General features: G+C 39.9%; 1 protein-coding gene and 1 long non-coding RNA gene across 3 annotated transcripts in view; one reads left to right on the top strand and one right to left on the bottom strand.

The window, feature by feature from the left end:
- Positions 1-21,814, bottom strand: part of LOC137483223 (uncharacterized) — a 76,549-nt gene extending 54,735 nt beyond the window's left edge. For both annotated transcript variants that reach the window (XR_011004396.1, XR_011004404.1), the window contains exon 1: positions 19,627-21,814. This is a non-coding gene — a long non-coding RNA (uncharacterized lncRNA). The remainder of the gene's footprint in view (positions 1-19,626) is intronic.
- A 149-nt stretch (positions 21,815-21,963) lies between these two features.
- The window catches only part of STT3B (STT3 oligosaccharyltransferase complex catalytic subunit B), a 51,487-nt gene continuing 45,767 nt past the window's right edge, over positions 21,964-27,683 (top strand). The window contains exon 1 of the mRNA XM_068206119.1: positions 21,964-22,518. Coding sequence (XP_068062220.1) covers positions 21,989-22,518 — 530 coding nt within the window. The 5' untranslated portion in view covers positions 21,964-21,988. The remainder of the gene's footprint in view (positions 22,519-27,683) is intronic.

The raw sequence follows: 27,683 nt of genomic DNA, 5'->3' as shown, positions 1-27,683 counted from the left end.
AGATCAAAAAGCCCCATTTGATGCTTAGTAAAAAGTTAGGACTTAGCTCTAGCTTAAGACATCTAAAAATCAGGTTCTACACGTGAGCTAGATGTTCTCACTCCCACTGTAGCTAGTGGAGAACTGATCAATGTAGTTGGTAGAATCCAAAAGCAATTCAGCTCAAAAGTCTCTTCTGAATTTGGCAGCTCATAAAGCCAGCATAGTTAAAAGCACTGTTTCTGTGGCCGATTTTATACAAATGATGGATGCATCTGTCCACCCACTTCATTACTTTCAACTACTCAACCCAAATGACCAGGGATGCATGCTGTTGTGATGCAGCCTCAGTCAGCAACTTAGTCACATGTTCATTCCCCCCCACTGGGATGGGGGAGAAAATAAAAGAGCGAAAATGAGAAAATTTATGAGTTGAGATAAAGACAGATCAATAAGGTAAAGCAAAAGACACACATACATGCAAGGAAAGCAAAACAAGCAATTAATTCACTGCTTCCCAAGGACAGGCAGGTGTTACAGGTCTCCCCTGGAGAGCAGGGCTCCATTACATCTAATGGTAACTTGGGAAGACAAACACCATTACTCCAAATGCCTCCCCTTTCCTTCTTCCCTTCTTTATCCGCTGAGCGTGACTCCATATGGTTTGAAAAATGCCTTTGGTCAGTGGGGGGCAGCTGTTCCAGCTGTGTCTCCCCAGCTCCTTGTGCACTCCCAGCCCTCTCACTGGCAGGGCAGTACGAGAGGCAGAAAAGGCCTTAACTCTGTACAAGCCCTTGTCAGCAATAACAAAAACATCTCTATTGTCAAGTCTGTTTTCATCAGGAATCCAAAGCAGAGCTCCACAAGAGCCACTGTGAAGACAATTATCTCCACCACAGCTCAAACCAGCCCCCATGCATAGCAGGATCAATCATACAGTTTGTCACAAGGCAGAAATTTACATCTCTACATACTATAAACACTACTCTACTTCAACAGTGTCATCACTATCCATATTTTTGCTCATCCCTGTGTCTTTTCTTCAAAGGTCCACTGTAAAGCAAACACAGGAAAAGCGTAGCAGTACAGATTTGGTTTAAAAACATAGCTCAAATGGTCTAATTTCCTATCAGCATTAAATCCTTTTGGAGAAATATATAATGCCAAAATCTACGCAAAGCACCTAAAATTACCTAAATGCCTGAGCTGCCTGCTGAAAATATACTGATCCTATACATCCTCTATGCAGCCCTTGTTGACTGACATCTATGAAATCCAGTATGGAATTTAAATTGCCCCCTACACAGACTTCTCCAACTCTGTTCAACAATTGCACCTCAGCATTGCAGCAAGGATCAAGCACCCTCTCAAGCATGACATTTAACTGAAAATGGCTCACCCCTCAGGGAAAGTCTGGATGAAGATGCTAAAGATATCCCCTGCAGATCAGCTTAAAAGCTTTTTAGCTTGGCGAATAGATGGAAGTCTCATTGTATTAGTATCAGCTAATTGATTTTGGGGAACAAAACCCTCTTGCTGTAGATTTAGCCTGCCTTACAACTGCCCTGTAGTTTGCTGGTAAAGCTGAATAGTCAGAGAAGAGTCTTACCAGATGCAACAGAGACTGGAAACTGGATGTTTTCCAACAGAGCAATTGGTATAGACACTATCTGGATTATGCAGTCTCTTATTAAGTAGTGTCAAGGATTAGCCAGAACTAAAAACACTTGTGGGATTAGGGATTTATTTATATGAGGACAATCAGGAAAGTGAATTAACTAAAAATGTTACTTTAAAGAGAAGCTGTAAAAATACATTAAATCCTAATGTGGATGTTCTCCTTACAAACTACATTTGAATGATCTAACTTCACTGATGAAGTAAATTAAATTAAATTAGGACCACTTGAATTCTGGATAAGAAGGTCCTTAGGGGTTTTAATGACATTTAACTGATCTATTTCTAAGTCACATCTTTAGTTGACTCACATTAATTTTCACGAATTGCTCCATGTAGATAAGTCTCAAGTTCTGAGATGAGGAAAGCTCATAAAAAGAAAAGTGACTGCTAAATTAATGGCAACAAAACATTCCTAAAAACAGTTGCAACATAGCTTGTTCATCTGCAAAGGCAATAGCAATCACAACGACTCTGGATCTGCATACTGAAAGACAAGATTTAGTAACCGGCTTTCAAATAAGTCTTCTTGTGGCAATGCTCAACTGAGGCTTCTTCTATACTTCTCAGATTGAAAACTGCTTGCTCTGCAAGTCCTAAAACAAGACTTTAGATTTTAGGAAACTCTAAACATTTTGGAAGGCATTTAGGCCAAAGTTAAGATTTATAATTAAAGAGCTGGAAACTACTGGTGTGTCAAGAGAGTACCCTTTTTTATTTTTCATTCCAATTTCAACTGCTGGAGGCAAAAGGAACAAAAAATCCCTCCTAACTTAATATTTTTTTTTTTTTCTGTTTCTGTAATCTATGTAATCCATGATGAACAACTCATAACCAATTTCTTGTATTGTATCAGAAAACCAATGGGACAAATGGTATTACTGACTTTTCTGCTTTTTGTTCAATATCCTTTTTCCAGTGTGGTAGGAACTATGTAGTTCCATTATATTACTGATATTTGAGTCAAATTGTGTGACAATTCCTTTGTTGCACAATTCAGCTAATTAATCATTGTCATCCTTCTATTGTGCTTCTAGAACTCCTTCTGTGATTTTTCTGTCTATAGAACAATTGTTATTACAGATACTCATATTCAGGGTGTACATAAAACTTCATTCCCTCATACAAGGTTGCCCTTTCTTCAAGAAGGCTAATATAAGAATATGCACTTAAATTTTAATACCGGGCATCATAAATAGTTTTTCCTTACACAGAGATAGTTTTTCGAATCCCTCTTGTGACATGTGCAGTAATGAGCATCTTAATACTTGTAGGTGGGTTGCAGTTATTGCAGTTCAGAGAGTATATCTATATTCAGAGGGAGAAAAAAAGGCTGGAACCAGGCTAAAATATGCTGAACCATTGGTTCAATTTCTCTTCTTCTCACCACTGTTGGTTTGAAAAGGTAAAATCACCCATATTATGCCTCAAAAAAAAAAAAAAAAAAAAATCTCACTGATTTTCCTTCCACAGAGAACAATCTGTGAAGGCCTAACCTTTGTCGCTGATAGCAAACACATGTTTAGATTAAAATGAAGGTCCTAAAATACCCTGCTCTTGAACACATGCACTTACAAGGATTTTATGTCTAATTTTGGCCTTTTGGAAGGGTAACTATTTTCAGAACCCATTTTATAGAAGTCTTAGGATAGTTGCAGAAATAAAGTGCTACATGTTGATTCAGTAGTAACCAAGTTTTGAAAATAAAGATTCATCTGGTGCTTTCTCCTCACTTAAAAGAATAAAAGAAAAATATACTTTGCACCAAAAGCCAAAGACATTATATTATTTTCATTAATTATGGTCTAAAAACATTCAGAGCTGTTCAAGGAGCAGAAAACCTAAAAAGCTTATAGAAGAGCTTAGTTTGGCACCTTTAATTCTTTTCTCTTATGGAATGAAGACTTCAGAATTTTCATTACTAATTCCTGATGTTTTGCCCATTACATCATCATTTTCAATAGAAAGGAAACATAACCTGCTTATTTCAGAGCACTGAACAAACCAACAAAAGTGGAAAAGGGTTTGCATTTACAAACAAGGTAAAGAATGCAATTCATCTCTGAACTTTCTGGAAAACACAAGGGGCAAAAACCAGAGAGGTTAAGGGGAGAAGACTTTGCCAGTTTTAAAACTGAAGAGGAAGCCAATTTAACCTTGACTTAGTCAGTGTTTGTGAAATCCTAGCATCCATGCAGACCTTTAAATGAAAAAAATAACCTCGCTTCTCAATTACTCTGGGGTGAGAGTGGCTGCAGAAATTCTTTGGCTCTGGCATAACATATCCTGATTTTATTTTCCATCAGAAAAGATAAATTGTTTCATTCTCAGGTTTTGAACTTGTAATGGCTTAAGCACGCAAGTAATAGTTCTGGTTTCTGAAACACTGTATGTTTTTCAGGACTGATTGTTTGTTTGTTATGTGTTTGTACTCACTTTTCCATGACAAATATAAGAAGTAAAATTGCAAAAGCCTGCTTAATTCAGCAAAAACACCCTGTTTTCTGCTTACTTAATGAGCTGAATCCACTCATGAGTGGTTGAACAAGTAATAGCAGCTGTAAAAAGAAGTTGGACCTTGGGGCAGAAGTAAAGAAAAGTGGAAGAGGAAGCAGGGATAACAGAACCTGAAGTCCTCCTTTCAGCAGTGTCAAAGTGTTGGATGTGCTCAGAGATCTCTTCTCTTTGCTGGTTTAAAGACCGAAGTATGACATACGAAAATAAACAAGCCTCTCTGGCCTTTTCGCTTCCCTTGCTTCCCAGGGGTACAGCTCTGCTAAAAAAGAGCAGTTTGGTCTTGTAAGATTTAAGAAACATTTCTTTTTAATTGATGTTCAAGCATTTCTAGTATCTCCACTGTACTGAACACAATCTAATAGGGAAAGACCTGCCTACTTAATAATAACTGCAATTCTTTCTCACACTAGTCAAGAGTATTGAGTCTCCCGAGAAGAAATTTCTCTGTGGTTTATCAAAAGCAAAGGTTTTTTTGCTGTAAAAATTAGAACAATTTCTTTTCAGTTTCCATCCTCTCAAAAAACAGCTTGTGCAGTTAAACTTGAGTCCTTTCCAAGTACGTTTTTTGACTACACTTCAAAATTTAAAAGAGAAAAGTTTTCCTTTATGAAAGTCAGCATTAAAAGCTCTTAATAAAAAATTGGTTTACAACTGTAATCATAAAATTGTTACTGGAAGACTATATTCTCAAGATGAAAAATATTTTGGGGGAGAGAAACAGAAACTTATTTGTAAATAATCATCAAGATGTACTGGCAGACTTTGCTGGCATGCACAAAATGCAGTAAAGGAAAAAAATGTTGCCCTTTTCTATCTATATTTAAATTAGACCTTTGTTCAAAAGCCCATTTCAGATCAGTTTGTTTTTTTTTTTTTTTGGCTTAAACCAACATTGGAAGAGGTGAACTATTTAAAAAAATAAATCCCCCCCAAATGAAATAAGAGGATTATCCAATTTTATTTTCTGTCCAGTTTTGATGAAACCTCAGTGATAAAAAATCCTCATATGCTATCCTACATAATGCATTGATACAAAAGCAGCATGTGCAAAAATCCTAAGAATACAATAAACGTTTAATGCATATTAAATATAACAAATCAAAGTCATCAGCCTTACACTGTAAAATAATACAAGTACAGAGACCAAAAAGCCCCACAGGACAGCCTTTCATGCTGTCTTCTGCTCTTTTCCTGGACTAGAAATTGCAGGTCCTTTTACAAAATTTTCTGTGGACAGATAAAATACATTATATTTTCATTCTGAATGTGACATCTACAGATCCCCAAATATACCAATAGTTTTATTTAAGCAGCTAAATTTTACTATTGATTGGAGAATGGAAAACAGATGTTTGTGTGTGTGTGCATGTATAGAAAATGCAAGTGTAGGAGGGAAGGAAAGAAGAACCAAATGTGAACTCCTGCATGCAAAAGATGGTGGTAGTAAGTGTGGAGTGTAACATATGTTGGAACACTGCTCTTAATTTTAACATTCTTTTGGATGGGTAAATTCATGGCAATTATACCACTAAGATTCTTCAGCCACTTGCAAGCAAGCATAGGAAAGCAAGAACAGAAGAATGGTAGGAAGGGACTACAATTAGAGGGAAGTCATGGATAAATAAGCAGATAATATGCAGGAGTACTGAGATGATCGATGGACAGAAAGTGAGAAGGAAAAATAGGGTAACTAGAGACTCTCTGGAGTCTCCAGAGACTGAGGTTTGCTTGCTGAGCTCTGCAGCAGTGGGTCTGTGGCTACAATAGGGGTGGAGCATACACTGGGTATGATATGGAACCCATGGAGAATGAAGGAAAGAGTGCACATAAGAGGAAACATCTTACTCAATTGCAGACACACTGTCAATTATCCTCCTTGGTTCCTCTTTATAGAGTAATAGTTTATACCCCTGTTGAAGGTAACAGAAGAGGCCAGGAACCTCTGGAAATTAGAGTTATACATACAAGAATTCAGTGAGAGACAATTAGGAATACTTTTCAAAGGCTAGTTGTTAAAGATCTTCTGTCTCAATTTATTTCTAAAATGGAGATACAATATCTAACTAGTCTACACAAGATACCAAGTTGATGGCAGCAAAGGTCTTTTCAATACATGGGATACTATAAGTGTTAAGTACTATTATCATTACTACTACTAAGAAGAAAAGAGTAAAACATGGTATTGAACAAAGGGCAACACACTGAAATATTGTTACATCCTGTTTTAAAATAAATATATTTCTATCACTGGTAATAAAAATATGCTATAAAATGGAAACTTGCAAAACTAAATCTCAGACAAGTACTCTAAGGAGGGTGGGAGTGATACAAGAAATTGGTACTGGTTTGCTTGATAGCTTTTATGCTAAATGACATGGGGATTGGGCTGAATACTCTAGACTGTAATATTCTCTGTTAAGGTTGATTTGTTCAATTCTATTGTCAGAGTTTGGTCTTTTATACATCTACTGGGGAGAGAAATCAAATATTATAAACACTCAAGGCAATGATATAACTCCTGCATTGTATATTTTACAGTTTGAAGTTACTCCAGGCCACTTAGATGTTGCAAATCCCTTTATTCCCTCCACAGGAGTCTGAACACACTGACCTTTCTTTACCCTATGCAACTTCCAGTGGAATAAATAATATGCAGGTTTGACACTAGGCAGGGTAGCTTGGATGTACATATCCAAGCTGACTCAACTAACCAAGTTAGTGACTGACAAAAGTCCATCCTGAGGCAGGATGAGTCTCAATATAGACTGTTAAAGCCTAAATACATCAAACAGCCTAAATGAAACTCCAGGCCCCTGTCTGGCTACACTGTGCTGGGTACCCACAAGAGCAGTTTTAAAGCCAGCTCAGGTGTATCCTGAGGAGCTATAGCTACATTGCTAGACTGGAATGTAGATGTATGATATGAGAGATGACTGTAGATATTCATCAGCTTTGAAAATTAAAAATTGCTCAGGATAAGACCAGTAAGGAGACAAAGACAAATGTGGAAAGGAAATAAGATTTTACTTTCTGGAAATTGCGTTTGGACATAAAGTCTGATTAATGAAAATTTAGTAATTTTTTAGCATCTAATCACATTTACTCGTGGTGGTTAGAGATCTCACCACTACTGGTTATCCACTAAATTCCTAATCAATTAAATACATTAGGTTTCCTCAGTTCCATCTGAAGCTTTGGTGGGAAGATTTCTCACAAGAAACTGATCCCAGTCCAAAAGGCTCCTCACAGGAATGCACAAATTCTGAAGATTTCTATCTTTAACTTCCTGGGCAACAAGCTTGCTCATTTGCTTACTTTGCTCAGCAATTTTGACAACCAAAGGTAGCAAATGTTGGGAGTTAAACTCCCAACTCAGATAGGAGCACTACTTCTTGATGGATTAATTTCTACCTCATTTTTAGTTTTATTTTGAGCAAAATATCTCTATGGATATTCTATGGATAAAGCTGAAATCCTTGGAAAAGAAAGTATGCAAAAGTCAGATACAACTTATTTAAAATTCATTAAGTACTTCAAACATTTTGGCATGCATGTAAGTACCTAACAATATTTTTGGGAAGGGAGGGATGCAGATCCATTTTGTAAGTCCTTTATAATTTTTGAGGGGAAACACCAGAAGTTTGTTGTATGAAATTAAGGGATGAAGGCAATAGCAGTTTCAAATCCTTTTTTTGGTCATGAACTGATCTACAGCTATATAGTCAATCATGTGATTTCATAAGATACAATTTATTAAGGAACTTAAGCCTGCCAAATTTTAACCATGAATTATTCTATTACCAAGAATAAAATTATTGGAAGGCCTTTATCTATTCGGATTCTAGCTATTCAGAAAATGAATAAAAATATTATTTAAAAACTTTAAATATTAAAAATATATATAAATTTTAAATTAGAGGAGGCTATCTTTATTTTGATATTAACTGTTTTAGCAAGCTGTATTTTTAGGCTTATTGTCTTCAACTGACCTGTTTTCTGTTCTTAAATTCCTTTTAATCACCCCCTTGTTGTACAGTCTTACACACTAAGTCATCGTTATCACATAAGTTGTCCCAAAGAGGTGACAAATCATTACATTTCTGGACAAATAGATGTGCTACAAAAACACTTCTAGCAGGAGCAGTTACAGTTTGATTAAAGTTGAAACAAAATGAAGGTGAATGCGAGATTTTTGTGCCTCTATAATGTTTTTCTTTACTTGATCTTTAATCTTTTAGAGAGATTAAAAGAAGAAGACCAGTGCAATTTGTTTCAACAATAACAGTGTTAGTTCAGAAGGAATGCCTACAAAGGTCTGCAGTGCCTGACAGCAAGAATTACTAAGGACAGTAGCAAAGATGTAGTCATTAATTTTAAATACAGATATATGATTTACAAATCTCATTTTGCTTACCTGTCATTGCAATTAGCAGTATGCAAAATGGCTGTGATAAGTAGTCATGGTCATGGGAGACTCTTTTTTTTAAGTCAGGATGTATTTGAAAGAATTTTTTTCAATAGTACTCTCTCATTCTTCAAGGGATCCTTACTGCAACAAAATAGATATGAAAACATAATTGTAAAACCTCAACATTTGCTGAGGCATTGGGTATCTACAGCACTGGACTGGAAAGAACTTTTTTTTTCCTCTATCTAACCCAGAAAATCTCAGATAACAAATTTCTCTCTTTTAAAAGGTATCTGTATCCATCTAGCTATCTGTATATGTATGCTCAATATAAAGTAAAATATGATGAAATCGCTTGGGGGAAAAAAAAAAGGTGTTCAATAACTTACCTAGAGAAGCAGTGAAAATGCTGTTTATTTGCAGAGATATTTAAAACTAAATTGCCCAAAGCACTGGAAAAGTTAATGGCAGAAAACCATTTTGCTGGGAAAGGCAATGGACTACATAAAGTAATAAGTCTTTCCCATCTCTAGATCCCATTATTCATATAGTAAATGAAGATAACCAATAATTTTTTTAACCAATAAAAAGAAAAACAGCATCTTTTGAAAACTCTGTCCTTCCTTATTCCAGGAGATACTAAGGTTAAAAAGTCTGACAAGTCCACTAACAATTCTAAAATTGCAACAAAATAAAACTATTTATAATTAAGCACCATTTTACAAGGACTGTATCATAATTACACTTCTAAAACATGACTCTGACACATTTCCATTTGATTGTGGTCCAACACAACTTGCTGTGAATGCCCAGAGCAAAGTGAAACAGCAAAGACACACAGGTAAACAAAGGGTACACAATAGGTATTTAAGCCAATTGAAGCTGTAAATCTACTGGTCAATTTAGAGCAATCACATCAGTGATTGATCACATCAGTGAGAATTCCTGAAATGACACAATTGCCTGGAGTCTTTCCAGCCTCACTTGGGATATTGACCAAAATACCTACATTTAACATTGTCACCTGGAGCTCCACCTAGAACCATTCACAAGAGAGCTGCTCTGCCGTGCAGTTCTGGCTACCTACAACCCTAAGGAAAACAGACTGAACAGGGAGTCTCAGTTATTCATCCCTGTCTCAAAAGGACTCCTGGGATCCTAGTTTCAAATCCTCCCATGGAAGTGTTTGCAGATGCTGCTCTGCATGACCCCAGCTACTCAACTCCTACAACAGAGAGCTGTGATATGCAGACCCAGCTCTTGCTTCCTCCTCTCCACTGGGAATAGAAGGGTCAGATCCTGGAAACATATGGAGTTTCCTATTGGACAGAAAGAGCAATAACTGGGCTATGCACTGCCTATGCCTATCAGCTACTCTTTATTACAGCTTGGTTAGCATTGAGTAATCTTGGGTTCCTCACAAACTTACCTCCCTCAGGATATATCCCATGCACCTTCTTGAGAGCTTATACATCCCAGTCACCAAAACTAGAATTTTGAGATCCACTCCTGTGGGCTGATCCCTCCTAAATTAATTATAAATAACTGTTACAGACAAGGGTAGTTTAATCCTGTTTCCAGAGTGATAATAGAGTTTCTTGAGCATAATGATCAATATTATATTGGATTGGAATAGGAGAGTAAGTGGTCTTACACTTTCTCTGTGCTTACAGAACAGTGCAAAAAAGTATGTTATTACTGTCCAAAATTTTATAAATTCTTTATAAAATAGTAACATCAATATATAGCATGATACACTTGCCAAATACAAATTTCGGGGAGGGAGAGAAGGGTAAGATATTTATGGCATGTTTCTTGCATCTGGATTGCTGAACAGCAAAATTATATTCAAACTGCTTTCAAGGGAAACTTATTATAAGAAGTACATATGGAAAGCAGAAATATTTCTACCAAATCTGGGAACAATGCTCATATATTTAGATATGTTTTTATTTGCATGTATCAAATTTTCTAGGGACACAATTCAGCAAAAATACTTCAGCATAAGATTACCTCTGTGCACTTTATTGGGATTATTCACAAGCTCAAAGAGAAATACAGGCTTAAGTACTGAACTTAAGAATTACACATTTTAATGACTGTAAAATTACTGTCTTCAAATAAAACACAAAAAGTAGATTTTATAAAATAGATCTTACAAAAATATTCCCAACTCATTGGCAACTTTTCCCTATTACCCAAAATCTGCAGGTATTCTCAACTTATCCATTTCTAGAGAAAAATTATGCCCTGATAAATAACCAAAACACAAATGTCCAAGACATCCTGATCTCTAGAGGAAGCACAGCATTTTTTTTTCAGAGCTCATCTATTAACGTTCCTAGAGGGGAAAAAAAAGATGTTTGAAAAATATACCTAGAAACTGCCAAGAACACTGCCAAGAAAGATGGTTTTTTGATCCAGTAACTAAGCCAAAGTGCTTCTGCAAGAGGCTATCACTTTGATCCTGACTAATAGTCAATAGCAGCAGCATCTTCCTGGCTTCTAAGAAGAACATGACATAAAAGACACAAGTCCAACAGATAGATCACCATAAGTGTGCTCTGGCAACAATTCACAGCACCTAGATAGAAATCCTTGTAGGAAAATCTACCAATTTTTCTTATCTCATAATCCCAGTTAATTTGTCATGGATTCAGTCTGATCAGAATCCAAGCAACTCTTTCTTCAAAAGAATTTGAAAACTCACTGCGAGAAATGTTTAACTCTGTTACAGTAAGCAAGTTCTTAGATTAACCAAGTAGCTAAGCACCAAGAATGCTCCTGCTAATAATTTCATATGTGCTCCTTAAGGCATAGGCATTTTTCTTTTCACTCCACCAGAAGGATAGGATAAAAGTTTTGGTTTAAAAATATTTCTTACATTTCTCTAAAACTGAAGTAAAATCTTCAACAACTACCATCATAGTTTTTTTTCCTTTTCCGTCTCAGATATCATAATCAATTCTCTTGCAACACAGCTGAAGTGCAGGAAATTTAGGTCTATTTAGTATTAATGGTTTAAGAATAGAATTTCAGTTCCCATCAGATTGAAACATCTGCCAATCTGCACAACTGTTCTTCAGAGCCCTACAAAACATAGATGTTATTAGGTTTCAGGACAGACATTTAAAACAGAATCTGGAAGGCAAAAACTACACTACCACATCTTTACAGTTCTTTTACTCTATGTGTAAATTCTGTTCATCAGCAGACATGACTTGGGCAGCTCCTTGCTCACAGTAGGTCTTCAGCTGTTTTCACTTTTCGTTTTTCAATGAAGAGCAGCTTCTCCAGTTAATCAAAGGTCGCTGGGAGTGGGTGCTTGGCAAACTCCTCATAGGCAGCCATTACGAGGGTCCAGTGACCACACTGAAAACTGTAAAGAGATCTGTTACCAAAAGAACTGGCCTCTATTCCTCCAGCGGGAAAAGGCTCTGCCACACGTAAGTTAGGTCTCAGAAACTGCATTTTCCAAATATTCAGAGTTGACTAGAAACGTGGATAGAAACGCAGTGTTTGTTTGCTCATGACATACACACACTGATGAGCTTGTTTTAAACACTTAGCATCCCAACTCTTCTACCGGTGTATAATTCATAACTCCAGAGCATTTCCCAACCCTTGCAGATGCCTGAAAATAAGGACAGTATAAGCATAGGCAACGAGGCAATGCCAGTAACTATGTACTAAGAGGCTCAGAAGAGCCATAATACCATTCTGGCCAATTTAAATATTCATCCTTTCCTTGTTAACATAAAGCCTCTCCATGTTCAGTTTCTCAGTTAAACAGAAGGTGAAGTGGTTTACACAGCAGTGCTTTAGTGAGATGGAATATGATTATACTTAATCTCCCAATACACAAAAGTGTGGCTTCCCAAGAGTTAATAAAAAGTGATGGTTAGAAATTACAAGAGTACTACTTCCAAAATGAACTTAAGATCAAGCACGATAATGTCTAATTACCAAATTAAAAACCTGCGTTGAGAGGTATTAATTTCTCAAGCATAGATGGATTGAACAAGCCATGATTATATCTCTCATCCTTTAGCATATGCATTTCTTACAGACCTACCTTGCACTAGTGCTTAGGAAGCTGATTGCTTCTGCTTCCTTTTCAAGAAACTAGCTGCCATGATGTTGGGAGTATGAGTAAAAGGATAATAATACCATATGGAGGCAGAGGAACCAAAATATTGATCTTTCATTTTTTCATCCTACCGGGGATCTGTCATTCTTTAGATTGTTCTAATATGTAACAGAGAGAGAAAACTTTTTATGATCACAAATTTATATGAGTCAGGTTTGTATGCCTAAAAGCACTCAGGGTTTGACCTTGCATTTCTGGATTTTTAGGAGCCTCTATAGGACTCCAAAAAAAATGTATTGTATATGTATATTGTATTATAATTGTATTATATATAAACTGACAGACAGGGCTTATAATACTCTGGAGGACCTGGCTGATCTTCAGAGGATATCTCATTCTCAACTAAAATAGAGAATTAAGTAAAAGATGGTCAGTCTTTGTACTGAATATTCACAGCTTTTCTAGTCTCTAGCTGTGAGAATCTGTGCTGCCTGTATTAATAAAAATTTTATCCTATCACATTAGAAGAAACCATATACAACCTATACTTGACAGTCCAGGTTAGGACAGTGTACATTAAGCTACAGGTCGGTCACAGTAAGGTGGTGGGACTGCAGTGAAATGACACTGCATTTTTTCTAAGGCCGGCAGAATTACTCTACTGCTTTTGACAGAGCATTTGAACACTGTCTTCTCTTTGCTGTTACCTACCACAATGAGTTAATGAAGAAAACAAGAAAGTCACAAGTCATGTTTCCTCCAGAAGAAGGGTAACTGTTGCAGAAAAAACAAAATATTAGCATAATTCTATACTAATAATTCAAGTGCTAGTAATTAACAGTCTAATAAAAATTGTCTAGGATCTCCACACAAATCTTACCATCTGCCTGCAATAAAAATCATGAAGTGTATCTCTGCTTCTGATGGAAGTCACATGAAGGAGATGTAAGTAGAACCAATTCAGCAAATTAAAGAACCTTGTAAGATAATGGAGGTATTTTCTCTAAAAAAGAGGTGCATTGCCTTAGAAGTTCCTGAATTTATTCTCAATATTAAGAAATAGTATCTTCTCAAAAGTTGTATGACTCCATAAATACATACAGTCTCCAAACACAATATGCAATCCATGACACTGTATAAACAGAACTGTATGTAACAAAGAGACATTTGAGTAAAGTAAAAAAATCCTGATAACCAGCAAAAAGACATCATGATGCAGATAGCTTGGTCACATTCCTTATCCAGCTTGCCTATGTGGACTTGGAAATCTGTGAGAAGAGGTCAGGGACTGCCCTGTGCCAGACACTTATAGTTCCAGGAAGCTTTACAGTGGATCCACTAAAGATCAAGGCTGAGCCCAACAGCCAAGTTGAAACATATCCAAGAAATACAAGAAGGCATCGGCTAGAGAGAGGAGGAGGAAGAGTTAGAAAATAGTTAGAAACAACAGAGGGAACACTAAGTTCCAAGGAGAAGGAGAAGGAAGGGCAAGAAGTGCTCCATGACAGATATCCCTGCAGTAGCTTATGGGACTGGAAAGGATCTCATGTTGAATCTTGAATACTGTACATAAAGGTCCACACTTGAGGCATATGTATAGGGAACAGTTGGAAGATTTTTCCAATCTCTCACCCTTATAATTTTGAAGGCCAATAATTTGGCACAAAATCCATGGCACAAAGAAACCAAAGCAATACTGAGTGTAGTCCTTTGTGCAAAACCAAAGTGCATCTGTTCTAGCTCAGAAAGTAGAAATATTGAGATTAGGGTTATTACACCTGTCTTGGCAATTTTGGATGATCTCAAGCAACACTGGTTCCATGTAAAAATAAATGACATAATATCGAACAGGATGGGAGGAGAGCAGGGAGGCTGTACGCATGTGGCGGGGCAGAAGAGTTACTAAATCAGCATTTGTAAGGCAATTTTGTATCTTTGTGTTTAAGACAACTTCATGCAACCCCTCCTCCCTCCCAAGTGTCTCTAAATGCAGTAGTACAGAGAGCACAAAAGCAAAAACTAGGAAAAATTTTAGAGAACAGAATTCAAATCAGAAGACAACAAAGAGGCTTTTAAAGGTATGGCATGGCTTGTTACATTAATGGTGTATTACTTGCTGATTGCCATGTCCATGAAGGAGAATGAAATGGTTATACCTGCCCAATGCGCTCTGCCTTGAACACTGTCTTGGCTGCTTCAGCAGAAGAGTCTGTCCCCTCGTCCTGTTTTTGCATCAGTACTTCTGCTACAGCCAAATAAGAAAAGGATCTTTATTTTTGCATCAAATTTATGTGACTGCTTTCCTTTAGCAATTAGAAATCCATTCTAAAGAAATTAATTGGAAAAACTACAATTTTTTATGTCTGGGAGCAAGTATCAGTAATAAACTGGGAGGATGTATCAGGAAATGGCATAGAGTATCAATAGGGATTGCAATGTTCTAAGATATATAAAGTGGAACAAATATTTAAGAAAGGAAGGCATAAGAAGAGAGTTTAGCAGTAAGAATTAGATTAATTACTGTGGGGTGAGTTTCCTCAGGATACAATTTTAAACATTAATATTCATTGTTTCAGAACAATTTGATAAGGGGGGGAAAAAAACAACAAAACCCAGAAATTCAACTGGCTAACAATAAATCTAGGATTCAGGCACTGGAGTCATTTGCAAAAAGAGATTGCTGGGGACCTGAAGACCTGAACTGAAGCCTGCAGATTATATATCAGAGAACGTCGTGTCTCAGTTCATACGTGGACAGAAGGCAGTAAAAACCTCATAGTAACTTCACCTCAATACATCAGTTTTTCGCTTCTGAATCCTCTAATCATATGATGCCACTGCAGAAGCCAAAGAAATTCAAGTAATATAAAGTCAAAGTAGCCATTGCTGAGTTCTCTTCTTGACAAGGATGGAGTCCTCACTTCAGATCTAGATGCAAGGATGGTTTGAAATTACACTATCCCAAAGCACCCATAAGATCCTGTTTTGTATTGTGTAGTGCATTTTGGCACAGATTATTCCACAACAATGTGACTTAAATTCTTTTGCAATTTTAATACAGTTATTAATGCAGCTTTTGACCAGAAAAATACCTACAAGTAGTCTAGTAAACAGCAAGGAGACAATTAGTCTGAATTGCTACCAAGAGAAAAGCACTAGAACCAATCTTTTGTAAAATTCTCTTTCCTCAAGGCTGTGCACATTTAGACTATAAACCCAATTATGGAAAAATACTGCACAATACTTACAGTGAAATTTGCAGGCATGGGGAATTCTTTGCTGATATTTTACTATACTATTTTCTTTTTTACCACCTACTGAAGTATTCTTTGATACTGCAGAAGAATTTTCCATCTTAAACAACTCACTTAAATTTATCAGCCAAACTAAAATCAGAAGAACTAAGCTTTAATGAATTATGGCAACAGTTTACAGACAATGTGCAAATAAAATCTTTTTCCCCTTCCCCTACATTCAATTGCTATCAGAAACTATGTGGAATGTTCTGATGAGGGAGGCAATGAAGAAAAATTCAACTCAAAGATGATCAACATGCTACCAAGAAAAATCTCCCACTGTTTTCAATAGGCTTTAAACAACTTAAAAATATTTTTCTTTCCTGTCTGCCCCTCTGTTATTTGATGTTTCCACACATCTTACCCTGATGTTGTAACAGTAGCTGGTGTTACAGCAAACAGCAGAACGGCTCTTTCCCGTACTCTGCTCTCGCCTCTCTCTTCAACAAAATTCACCTTAATTGTGACTAAGTTTATGAGAGATCTCATAAATTGAATGTAACTTTCACTCCACTCCCCAGAGGTTGGCTTTATTGTCCAGCTGGTTCCCTGAGCAACTTTGCTGTTCCAACAAAACATTTTTATAAGATCCACTATCTACAACACCTAGGTACCTAGCATTTACATGTTAAACATCACTCTTCAGATGGGCCATTTAATGATGTCCCTGAAGAAAATGGCCTTTTTTTAAACTCTTTGTTGATCATCCCAGAGGCTGCACTTTCCTTCTCACCAGAAGGAATAAAAGGAAAGTTTTGCAAAAACACTTGAGTGCAGGATTTGCCAAGAACAGCCAAATTCTGGTTAAGGTGCTTGCAAACACTACAGATGACAAAACATGTTTCAAGATAGGTACTTCAGAGGTCCACTGGTTTTAAATGTTGCACAGCATTTATGTATGTGGGTTAGAAAACACACATGTAGAACGTCGAGTATGGCTTTTTTATTATTAATTTAGAGGAAGGCCCAGTGTGTGTGTGTCTCCCTCAGTTTTTTAACAAGGGACAAAAATTTAGCAGGGCTGGCACCAGCCCAGCAGATGGAAAAGCCCCATTTTTTCCCAAGAAGTAAAGGCAGGTTGATGCAAAAGGTTACGGTGGCAGATGATTATGCCAGGGCTTGGCTAGGGAGAGCAAAAAGCAGGTCTGTGCCTGCAGACTGGAGTGATTTCTACCACTGCACAGGTCATGGGAAAGGTGAATTAAGCAGGATAATTAAGACAGAAGAAGCAGAGGAGCCACATCAACACATTTAAACTATTGGAAAGGAAGAGAAGGAATCAGCAATATAACGCTGTAAAGTTTGAATTTCCCCTGTTATTGAATTAAATGCCAGATGAAGGCCTTGTCTAAACACACCAGTTGTGCAATTTCTATTCAAATCAATTACAAACCTCATTATAGTTACACAGGTGTGAAACTCTTTACAGACCATCTTGTATCACTGCCTAAGTGATTTGCACATATCCACAAAGGGTCACAGCTGCTGAATTAAACCCATTTTACAATTAGAGGAAACTCATGTCATTTTTGTCTATATGGAGACTAATAGATGGTGATTTTTTAATTGTATTAAACTACAGGTTCCCAAAGATAAATTCAGGTAATAGGCTTATGTTTCCTCTCATTTGAACATTTTTAAACAATGACCATCTAAGCACATAGCTGAAATCAAGTATCCTCCACCACATCAAATTATGCTTAATTGTACTATTTTAATATTCTTCATTTCAGGAGGTATTGTATAATTAATCTCTAAAGCCATCCTCCAAATATGTTAATATCAAGCTTAACAACTTGTTTAGCTGCAGGAGCACAAAGCTGAAAAGACTGTTTAAGGGACTTGTTTAGTCACTTCAAACCTGAACAGCTCTTTAAATGGATTTCTAAAATAAGGTGTCTAGTCCTGTTACTAAACACTACTGAATTGTTGCTAATGAAGTTTGGTGAGAAATATGAACCATGAGTCTTCACTTCTGATTAATAATTGATTTCCTGGATGTGTCCATGTGCAGTTTTTTCTGCAGGAATTTTGCTGCCATTCTTTCAGCAGTACTGACACATGGTAGCTCTGTTGAGGAATGAAAAGCTCTCATTTGACATTTTCCTATATGCAGATCCACAGCTTTCAAGATTTTCTAGTTTGTACAACCATAATATGAACTCTGCATTTGGCATTATCCCCTGAATAATTCCACTATTAAGGAAGCTTGGAAATGAAAGACTTTTCTTTCCTTAAGGCATTTGGCCATTATTTTACACGCTCAGAATAGGAAACTGATTTTCTATACACAAAATGGTTCATAATCACTATGCAAAGTCAACTTCTCAGTCACTAAAGTAGACATTTTTGCAGGGTTTTGTGTTCAAAGAATGCCCCACCATACACAGTGGAACAAATCAAACCAAATTACCTTGAAATAAAGAACACAAGAGGATGGAGGGGTGGGGGGGGGTGTGGAGGAAGTAAAAATAAGATAAAATAAAAAGAGAGAAATGGAAAATGTCCTTCCCTATCAAGCTATTAGTGTGGGTTGAATGCAGTTTCCAGTAGGCACCTTTTGCATCTCCTCTACAGAAATGTACTTTCCATTGCTGTCATGGCAGTGTAGTACCAAACCCACTGAATCCTTCCATCTACTTATAGGAGTCTCTTCATTTCCATCTGTGTGCATTTGTTTGACTGATTTTATCATAACATTATTAAGCCTTATTTCAATTCAAACAATATATTTACAGAAACATTAATAAAAGCTTTTATTAGAACTGTGCTTTTGCTGCCACTAAATCTCATTGCCCGAGCTCTGAGATATTCAAGAGTACAGCCTTCTGAACAGTTTGAAAATAAATAGGCAATAATATAATTTGTTACCAATGACAGAGAAACCCTTTACCATTAGTCAGCATTCAAATAAATCACATTGTCTGGGTTTGTCTATGCTCAAAAAATTGTCTGATCTAACTCTGACAGTACACTCAGAATGATATAACCTCCTTGTTGCAAGTAAAAGTTATAGCACAGAAATTTAAAGTAAACATCACATAACTTTATCCACACCATGATCTGCAATAATTTTTAAATAAATCAGATTCCAAATCAAGGAAAGTTAACATTGGTAGTAAATTATACATTAAAAAAAAGCTCCGATATACATATTTTTTCCCATCTTATATGAATCATCGGTCCTTTTTGGCTCCTTAACATCTAGAAAAATGGTCAGGAAAGAAAGAAAATACAAAGGTATTCTCTCAGCATACAACACTGCCATTTGAAACAGCTCCTCTGCTGCGATGTTAAGCCTGAACTGCTGTTACCAAAAACAGGATGCCAACTGAGAGAATAGAAATACAGAAAAGTAGACCAGGACTGAGCCTGTTGTAAAATCAGCCAGTACCTTTTAGGAAACACTTGATAGTTGCAAATTTCTGCTCGCGTTTGCTCTGCATTCACAAGCTAATTAAAAAAAATCCTTCACTTGAAATGCCAGTTGGCCAGCTCATTAAAAAAGCCTCACTGACAACACTAGAAAAGGAGCAAATGTCTAACATAGTCTATCTTGAATATATTATTGGCCTATTTAAACAAGAATAAGAAAGAATGCAGTATTTTAAAAAGCAACAACGAACAAACCACAACCAACACAAACAAAAAATCCCTACTTAACAAAAATTTAGCTTTTTAAAAGCCAGATTCAGCAAAACTGAACCTCAAAATCTTCCAGAACTTTCCCTAAGCCTCATTCTGTGGCTGTGTGGAGTCCTTTAGGAGCAACAGCATATCAAAGTGCTAAGATCAAAACATATACACACACCTGACAATACATTTCCTGTGCTTTCAAATACACGACCAAGTCACACCCCTTGGCTAATGCAGGGATTGGGGAAAAATAGTTACATTCCCTAAGGATTGTTGAACAGAGCTTTACACAAAAGGAGCAATTTCAATGGAGGGCTGCATCCAGCTCTGGGGTCTCCAGCACAGCAGTGCCATCGGCCTGTTTGGATAAGTCCAGAAGAGGCCCATGGAAATAATCAGAGGGCTGGAACACTTCTCCTATGGAGACAGGCTGAGAGAGTTGGGGCTTTTCAGCCTGGAGGAGAGGAGTCTCCAGAGAGACCTCAGAGCACCTTCCTGTACCTAAAGGGGCCCTAGAAGAGAGCTGGAGAGGGACTTTTTACAAGGGCAGGTAGTGACAGGATAAGGGGGAATTGCTTTAAACTGAGAGAAAGTAGGTCTAAATTGGATGTTAGAAAGAAATCCTTTACTGTGGGGGTGGTGAGCTACCTGAACAGGTTGCCCAGAGAAGCTGAAGGATGCCCCATCCCTGGAAGTGTTCAATGCCAGGTTGGATGAGGCTTCAGGTAACCTGGTCTAGTGGAAGATGCTTCTGTTCATAGAAGGGAGGTAGGAAGTAGATAATCTTTAATGTCCCTTCCAACCCAAACCATTCTAGGATTCTATAATAGAAAGGTTTCCACTGTGCACAGAAAGAAACATACTGTTTTCTTCCTCTGCCAAACAAAATAAAGCTAGAGACAACAGCAAGGACTAATTAGAATTATATTAGTCAACTAAGGCCCAGTATCGTCCCCATCCATACTAATGAAATTGAACTGCAAGTCTTCAGGACCTTTGAACAGCCACATTTGTGCATCAAAGGGAACGCCCAAACCTCGGACAACAAACACCAAGCTATTTACTTTCAAAACTGAAGCCCTACATAACAGCCATTAAACATATGTTATTCGTGCGATCAATGCAAAGAGCCATGTGCTCTTTTATTCTGCCTGTGTTTAGTATCATACTTTTTCTGAAAGCAGGTAGAAAAAAGGCCAGCATGCCTCAAGCACCATTGATTGTGCAACCTTGGAAGCCTTCACTTTTCTTCACCTTCTCCTTATAGCGACAGGTTTTGCAAAATATTTGAGGAAGTTACAAAGGCTCCCAAATAGCATTTCAATGGGAAAACTCCTAAAAGACAATTAAAAAACCCAAACAATCCCACCCCCCATAAAAGCCAAAGTATCCATTTGCTGGTCACTGCGCATGACCAAGGTGGTAGAGTCATCTTCCCTGGAATGGAAAGTGTTTAAGGAAAGACTGGATCTGGCTCTGAGTGCCATGGTCAAGTTGACATGGTGGTGTTCGGCCACAGCTTGGACTCGATGACCTCAATGGTCTCTTCCAACCTAACTGATGCACTGATGGATTCTGTAAAAATGCTCCCAGCTGAGGCAAGTGGCACACGCGGGGCACTCCCTGACCTTGCCCCAAGCTACTCCTCTCAACTGCATGAGGGCGAAGCTCTCCCACATCCCTCAGCGCCAGCCATCGCAGTTTCCGCCGGGACAAATAAACATTCCTAAGAAACGGAGTTACCGGCCACACGCTGAGGGGCTGGCCGCGCCCCCGCACGGTGGAACTACAACTCCCGGCGTGCTCCGCTCCGCTCCGCGCCGCTCCAGAGCACGCCGGGAGCGGCACCACGCGCCGGCCCACACGCACCGCAGCGCCCTGGCACGGCGCCGGGGGGCGCACACGTGACTCGCACGCCGCGCTTCGATTGGACAAAACAGCTGCCAGTCAACTGCCCCAACGGCTGGCGCCCGGCGCGACTTCCCGCTGCGCGCGGAGCCGTGCCGCTCCGATTGGCTACTCGGGGATGACCCGCCCCTTTTAAATACCTGTCGCTCCGTGACAGGCCGTCACCGGAGTTCCTGTTAGGAGGGCGCTGCCGGAGGGGATCGGTCCCGCCCCCTCGCCTTCTCCTGGGAGCCCCGCCCTCCCCCGGTAGCTCCTCCCGCTCCAGAGGGGCGGCAATGTCAAACGGCGCGCTCGGGAGGGAGGGAGGACAGGAGACGCGATCCGCCCCTTTCCCTCCCGCCTGGATCCCGTCCGCAGCCCCCTCCCGGTAGAGCCCCCTCCCCCCGCCCCCGGCGCTGCCCCTCGGAGCCACGCGCGCGCCCCGGGCCGCCTCGAGCCCCGCCCCTCCGGCTCCTTGACCCCGCCCCCGTCCTGTCGATGGCCCCGCCCCCCGGGCTCGTGCGCGCCGCGCCGTGCTCCCCCCCGCCCCGGGGGACGGTGACGGCGGCGGCGGGAGGAGGAGGCAGCGGCAGAGCCCGGGTGCGCCAGGAGGCGGCGGGGAGTCAGCGAGGAGCGCTGAGCAAGAACGGGCGGGCTCCGCCCCGCCCCTTGCCGAGCCCCCCGCCCCCTGCCCTTCCTCCCTCCTCTCCTCCCCTCCTCCGCCTCCTCCTCCTCCTCCTCCTCCCCGCACGCGCCGGGCGGAGGGAGAGGCTGCGAGGGAGCCCCGGGTACAACATGGCGGAGCACTCGGCCCCCGACCACAAGCACAGACCCGCCGCCAACTCCGCGGCGCCGCTCCACAGCCGCGCCGGGGCGGGCGGCGGCCTGTCGGGGGGCCTGTCTCAGCCGGCGGGCTGGCAGTCCCTGCTCTCCTTCACCATCCTCTTCCTGGCCTGGCTGGCTGGATTCAGCTCCCGGCTCTTCGCCGTCATCCGCTTCGAGAGCATCATCCACGAGTTCGACCCCTGGTCAGTCGCCGCCGCCGCCGGGCGGGACGGGGAGGCGGGAAAGCACCGCGCCATGAGCCGCCGCGGGGGAGACCCGCGGGTTCCCTCCGCCGTGGCCGCGGGGACGGCGGGAGGGCCCGGCCGCCCGCCCCCCGCTCCGCCACTCCGCGAAGTTGCGCCCCTGCCTGTTCCCCGGAGGGAGCCGGCAGCCGCGGCCGCCCCGGGAGCCGAGGAGGGAGGCAAGGAGAGAAAGAGGGAGGCGGTGCGGACAGGACACGCTGTGGCAGGTCGGAGGGAGCGTGAGGGGTCGCCACCGCGGCGCGGGAGAAGGGAAGCGCCGGGAGCGAGCGGCGGTGCCGGGCGCTGGGGTATCCCCTGCGGCGGAGACCTCGGGAACCGGGCAGCGGCAGTTCCCCCGCATCCTTTGGAGTTGCGGCAGGACTCTCCGGGGGGCACGGGGAAAGAAAGTTGTGGTGCTGGCAGGAAATCGGGTGTCGGGCAGGAGTCAGGGGCTGGTAGCGAAACAGTTGTGCCAGGCGTGACCCGCGCCCCGGTCCGGGTCCCGCTGTCGCGACGCCGGTCCTGTGTGTGCGGTGCGGAGCGGCTTCCCGAAGTGGTCTTTACTGGAGTACTTGTCGGCCGAGGAGGGAGCAGGGTGAGGAATGCACTGCAGGAAGTAATCTTCATAAAAGTGACTTGAGGGATTACAGCGAAATGGGTGACATTGATTTACTGCCAGGTGTTTCGTAGCTGCGTTTCTGAGCCCAAGGACTTTTGCTGTTTCCCACACATCTTGATTTTTCCAAAGATTGCTTTCCCTCCTGTAGAAGCCGTCTGTTCTTTTTCCGTCTTGGAGGGGACCGAAACCATTTTATGGATGAGATCAAGAAATGTTGCACTCGTTCCTTGCTGCAAGGCGAAGTAAAGGGTGACAAGACGTGTGGGGCAGGGTTGTAATGCAAAAACGTGACAATGACTTTTTATATTGCCGGTTAATTCATCCTGGGAATCCGTAGGGTTTTTAGAACTTTAAGTAGGGTAAGTGGCAGATGACTTTAAAATAGCGAATTGTCAGATTTTAATTTAAAATTTTATGTCTTGGGTCTCACTGTTAATTGCACGAAGGAAGGAGACGCTTCGTTTTGAAATGCATGCTAGATATTCTATGTTAAATTACATCTAAAATTGTTGCTGAAATTGTACTTCTCTGTGAAGCATGCACTCCACTTTGATACTTTCAAAAGCACAACTTCCTCTTTTCTCGTTGGCTTTTCTCCCCTCACTACTCTCCCCCCAATTCGCAAATGTAATCCATTCACAAATCGTGGCTCAGAATAGTGGATAGAGAACAAGGAATAGCTTTGTTTTTAAATGCCCTGTGAAGTAATAAACCTTTGTGATGTGAAAGCCAAGTATCTCAAAATATCTTCAAAATGTCAAGTAATTGCCCATGATTTAAGTGTTTTTCTGCAAACACAAATGAATGGAAGAAGTGCAGACTTCCAATTAATAAAGAATGAGGGGGAGCATAGTTTAAACACATCTACAATGAGAATACGAACCTGAGCTTGTATCCTGTGGAGTAGTTATCTTCTAACCTAAATTTAAGCATAAAGGCTTTCCTTCCTATTATGGAGGAAACTTTTAAGCATGCAACCTATATTTTTGTGCCAATTTTATCTGAATTTTATAATAAAGACTCATCCTTGTTGGATAAACAAAAATTTTATAGTGCTGAGTTGCGTAACTTCTTACTGAAGCCCTGAAGGACACTAAAATGGTGCTGTGGGAGTTAAGTTCATAGTAATGATCTAGCTGTAAAGATAAACTCCTGTTGAAAGTAATGTGTAAATTGATGCAAAGTCATCTTCCTGAGTACACAAACAGAAGGCATTGCTGCCTGTGCTGCTGGATGTACCCTTGTTAATTAGGGAATAGATGAAGTTGACAAAACTCATTGATTTTAATGCAGGTCTGTGAGAAGCAGTTGAAATGTCAAGAATCATGCCAGTGTCGTGTTGCTGCCTGCCAGAAATGGTAGAGGCACTTAAGTTAATTAGTAGGAAAGAAAACCTAAAATGGTAGAAACTGAGTGAAAACAAAGGGCTTTCTTTATTGCAACAGCAAAATTGTTGGAAAGAGTAAAAAATGATTTTGCTCTCTTAAACAGTGTGGAGTAGCTAGGTGGGAATGGTTTTTCATAGTTGCAAGTGTCTTACAAGTCTGAATGTAATATGGGAAAGGAGCTTATGAAAAGACTAGTAGCAGTGCTTTGTTTCTAATTTTTTTTAAACCACTTCTTTAGCAGCTTCTCCAGGTAAATGTTTTTTTTTTTTTTTTCAGGACAGTAGCTGTAGACTTTGTGGAACAGTTTGATATTTTTCTCAATTCTTTTGGCTTTTCCTGTCAAGCTTGCATAGGATATCTTGCAGTGTGTTGTTAAGTCAGTCACCTATTCTCTAGTATTTGTTTTGTGCTCCAGAGAGGAAACTGAGGTATATCTGATAAAATGAAGAGCATTAGGCAAATTGTTTATTCTTTTGAATTGAAAAATATCATTACCTATAAGGTGTAGAAGGCTTTCCCATTTACTTAGGAATCCAGTTTCCTGGTATGGACATTAGAAACCATCAGGGGTGGGAAGAAAGGCAGAATTGCCTTGGGTTTTCTACATATTAATTGAATTAAATACCACTTTTTTTTCCCCCTAACATCCCTTTTGAGCTGCCTTTCTGACAGTAAAATTAGGTTTTGATTTGGCATAGAAAGGAGATTTGCTGCTTTTGTAAAATCAGCCACTGAGACTCACTTGTGTTGGCATTTTTTCCAGAAGTGACCCAAATGTAGTATGATAGGCCAAGGCAGTAGAGAGAGGATGGTGTTTGGTTTTTGATCTCCATTGAGATACAATGCCAGTGCAAGGTAAAACTAAACTGGTATTTTGAGGTCACCATGCTGTCAGTTAAGAACTTGTGACCTGTACATTATGACTAGGTTTACTGTTTTTTTTTTTTTTTCCCACACTGACTACCTATTTGTTGCAACTTTTTGATTTATTTCTCATGTCATGTTTACTTTCCATACTTGAGCTGGTCCAGAGGCTTTGAGAAATGTGTATACTTCTTGGCAGCTTCTAGGTCAGGTGAGCTGATTCATGAAGTCAGGCAGCACTGACATTAAGATGTGCCATTGACAGGCCTCCAGCATTTAATTCCAGGATTTCATTCTAAGGCCAAGAACTTGAAACATGGGTAGTGACAGTACATTAGAATGGACAGATTTCATGTCTGAAATCTGGTTCATCTATTGGCTGGTTTGGCAGCTGGGTGGACCAAGAGCTTAATTGTGGTGCTGTGTACACACAAGTACAGGGTGAAAGCTGCACGTGAAAGTACAACAGCAGATTTAACTCATTTGTCAGGTGAGAGCATTCTTACTGTCAGATGTTGCCTTAAATGTCAACCTGGCTGCAGACCCAAGGCAGCCAAAATCATGGAGCTCTTGAACAGAGACTACTTTCTATGCACTGGTTTTCTAAAGTACAGCATGTCCATATGCTATTTCTTTTGGCTGCTTGCATCATATATATATATGTGTGTGTGTATATATATGTATAAAAAATAATATGTATATGTGCATATTTATACATATGAGATAGATAGACATATATAGCAAGACTGTTGCATGCTGATACTGCTACCAAGTGAAATAATAACAACTTCTGGTACTTCAGTAGTCTTCAGGGAATACTGTCAAAATAGTACATTCAGTTTGTACAGTTCTTACCATTAAGTCACATGTGTGAGAACTGTATCTGAATCATTAATCATATCCCATGACATGAGATCAAACTTCTCTTTCCCCTGAGAATTTTAACATCTTACTAAAAGCCAGATTAATACCAGTTACCTTAGTGAAAGCTTTCTTAGGCTGGAATACCAAAGCTCATATGTGTGAGCATGAGATCTTTTCCCTACCAGTTTGCACGTGCAGGATGATGCACCAGTGCAGGCTTTGTCAGTTCCATTTGCCTACCTTCTTCTGCTGGGAATGTTGTCTTCTGCATCCCTGCCAGCTCTTGGAGCACTACCACAGTCTCATATACATTTCTGGCCTCTTCCAAACCAACAGCATTGATCACTCAAACCACTGGCTTTTTACCTGCCATTAGGGGTGACCATTGTTTATTGTACCTCCCTCTGAGGTAACACAATTGTCCTGGTAGCAAATAATGGCTTATAGCTATAATAGCAATCCATTTTCTCATCATTGATACCATAATCTAGTGTTAATGGGGTTTGGTGAATGGGGATGAGCTGGTGAAAATAAACCTAAGGTCAGTGTCATTGCTTGAGTTTCAGAGACAGGCAGGTTAAAAGAAGTTGATATTTTTGTCTCAGGCACTGTCAAATATACAGGTTTTGCTACATTCAAATCATGTTTGCCAGATGGATCCTTGAGCTGTTGTAAACTTGTTTCATTAATGAAAACATAATTTAGCATCTATAAATATGACATGAAACTTTCCTTAAAAGTCAAAACGTGACTGAAGTGAACATAAAAAGTGGTGTATGGATCGATCATTGGAGGTTGTGGGCTTGTGTTGTAGTTACCTGATCTGATAGTTGACTTCTGGAGTAGTTCTGTTGCCCATGATATTGTCCAGTTTTTTTCTTCTTGCTTGCTATAAAGCAATCATAGTAAATGCAGTGAGGTAAATTATTGAAATGCTATAACATTTTAGTTTTCTGAGCTGGTTTGCCACCAGTTTTTATATTACAGTTTAATCTCTTATTTTTGAAGAAGAATATGAACATTGGGAGGGAATGTAAATAGTGACTGATGTTAGGGGATAAACTGGGATTGAGTGACAGCGAGAAGGCGTATACAAATAAAACCAGAGCATATTGAGACACTGGAGCAACAGGTGATGAAAGAAGAGGTGAATAAGAGCATGTTAATTTGGTGTTCATAAGGAGAGGTGAAAAAATTGCGTAAAGAGGACAGTGTCGATAATATCAATTACCACTGCCCATCCAGGCAATTCATCTGGCCACTGCTGCCCTGCTAGTGCCTCTTGCTGGGAAAATAGACAGCAGATTGTATACTAAATGTATTCTTGAGAGTTGACAGCCACTTTGGTCTTCAAACTGGATCTGTCTTTCTGGAGCTTTTCAACCCATCAC

This window comes from Anomalospiza imberbis, chromosome 1, assembly GCF_031753505.1.
Source record: "Anomalospiza imberbis isolate Cuckoo-Finch-1a 21T00152 chromosome 1, ASM3175350v1, whole genome shotgun sequence".
NCBI lineage: Eukaryota > Metazoa > Chordata > Aves > Passeriformes > Viduidae > Anomalospiza > Anomalospiza imberbis.
This window is presented reverse-complemented; position numbering and strand designations above follow the sequence as displayed.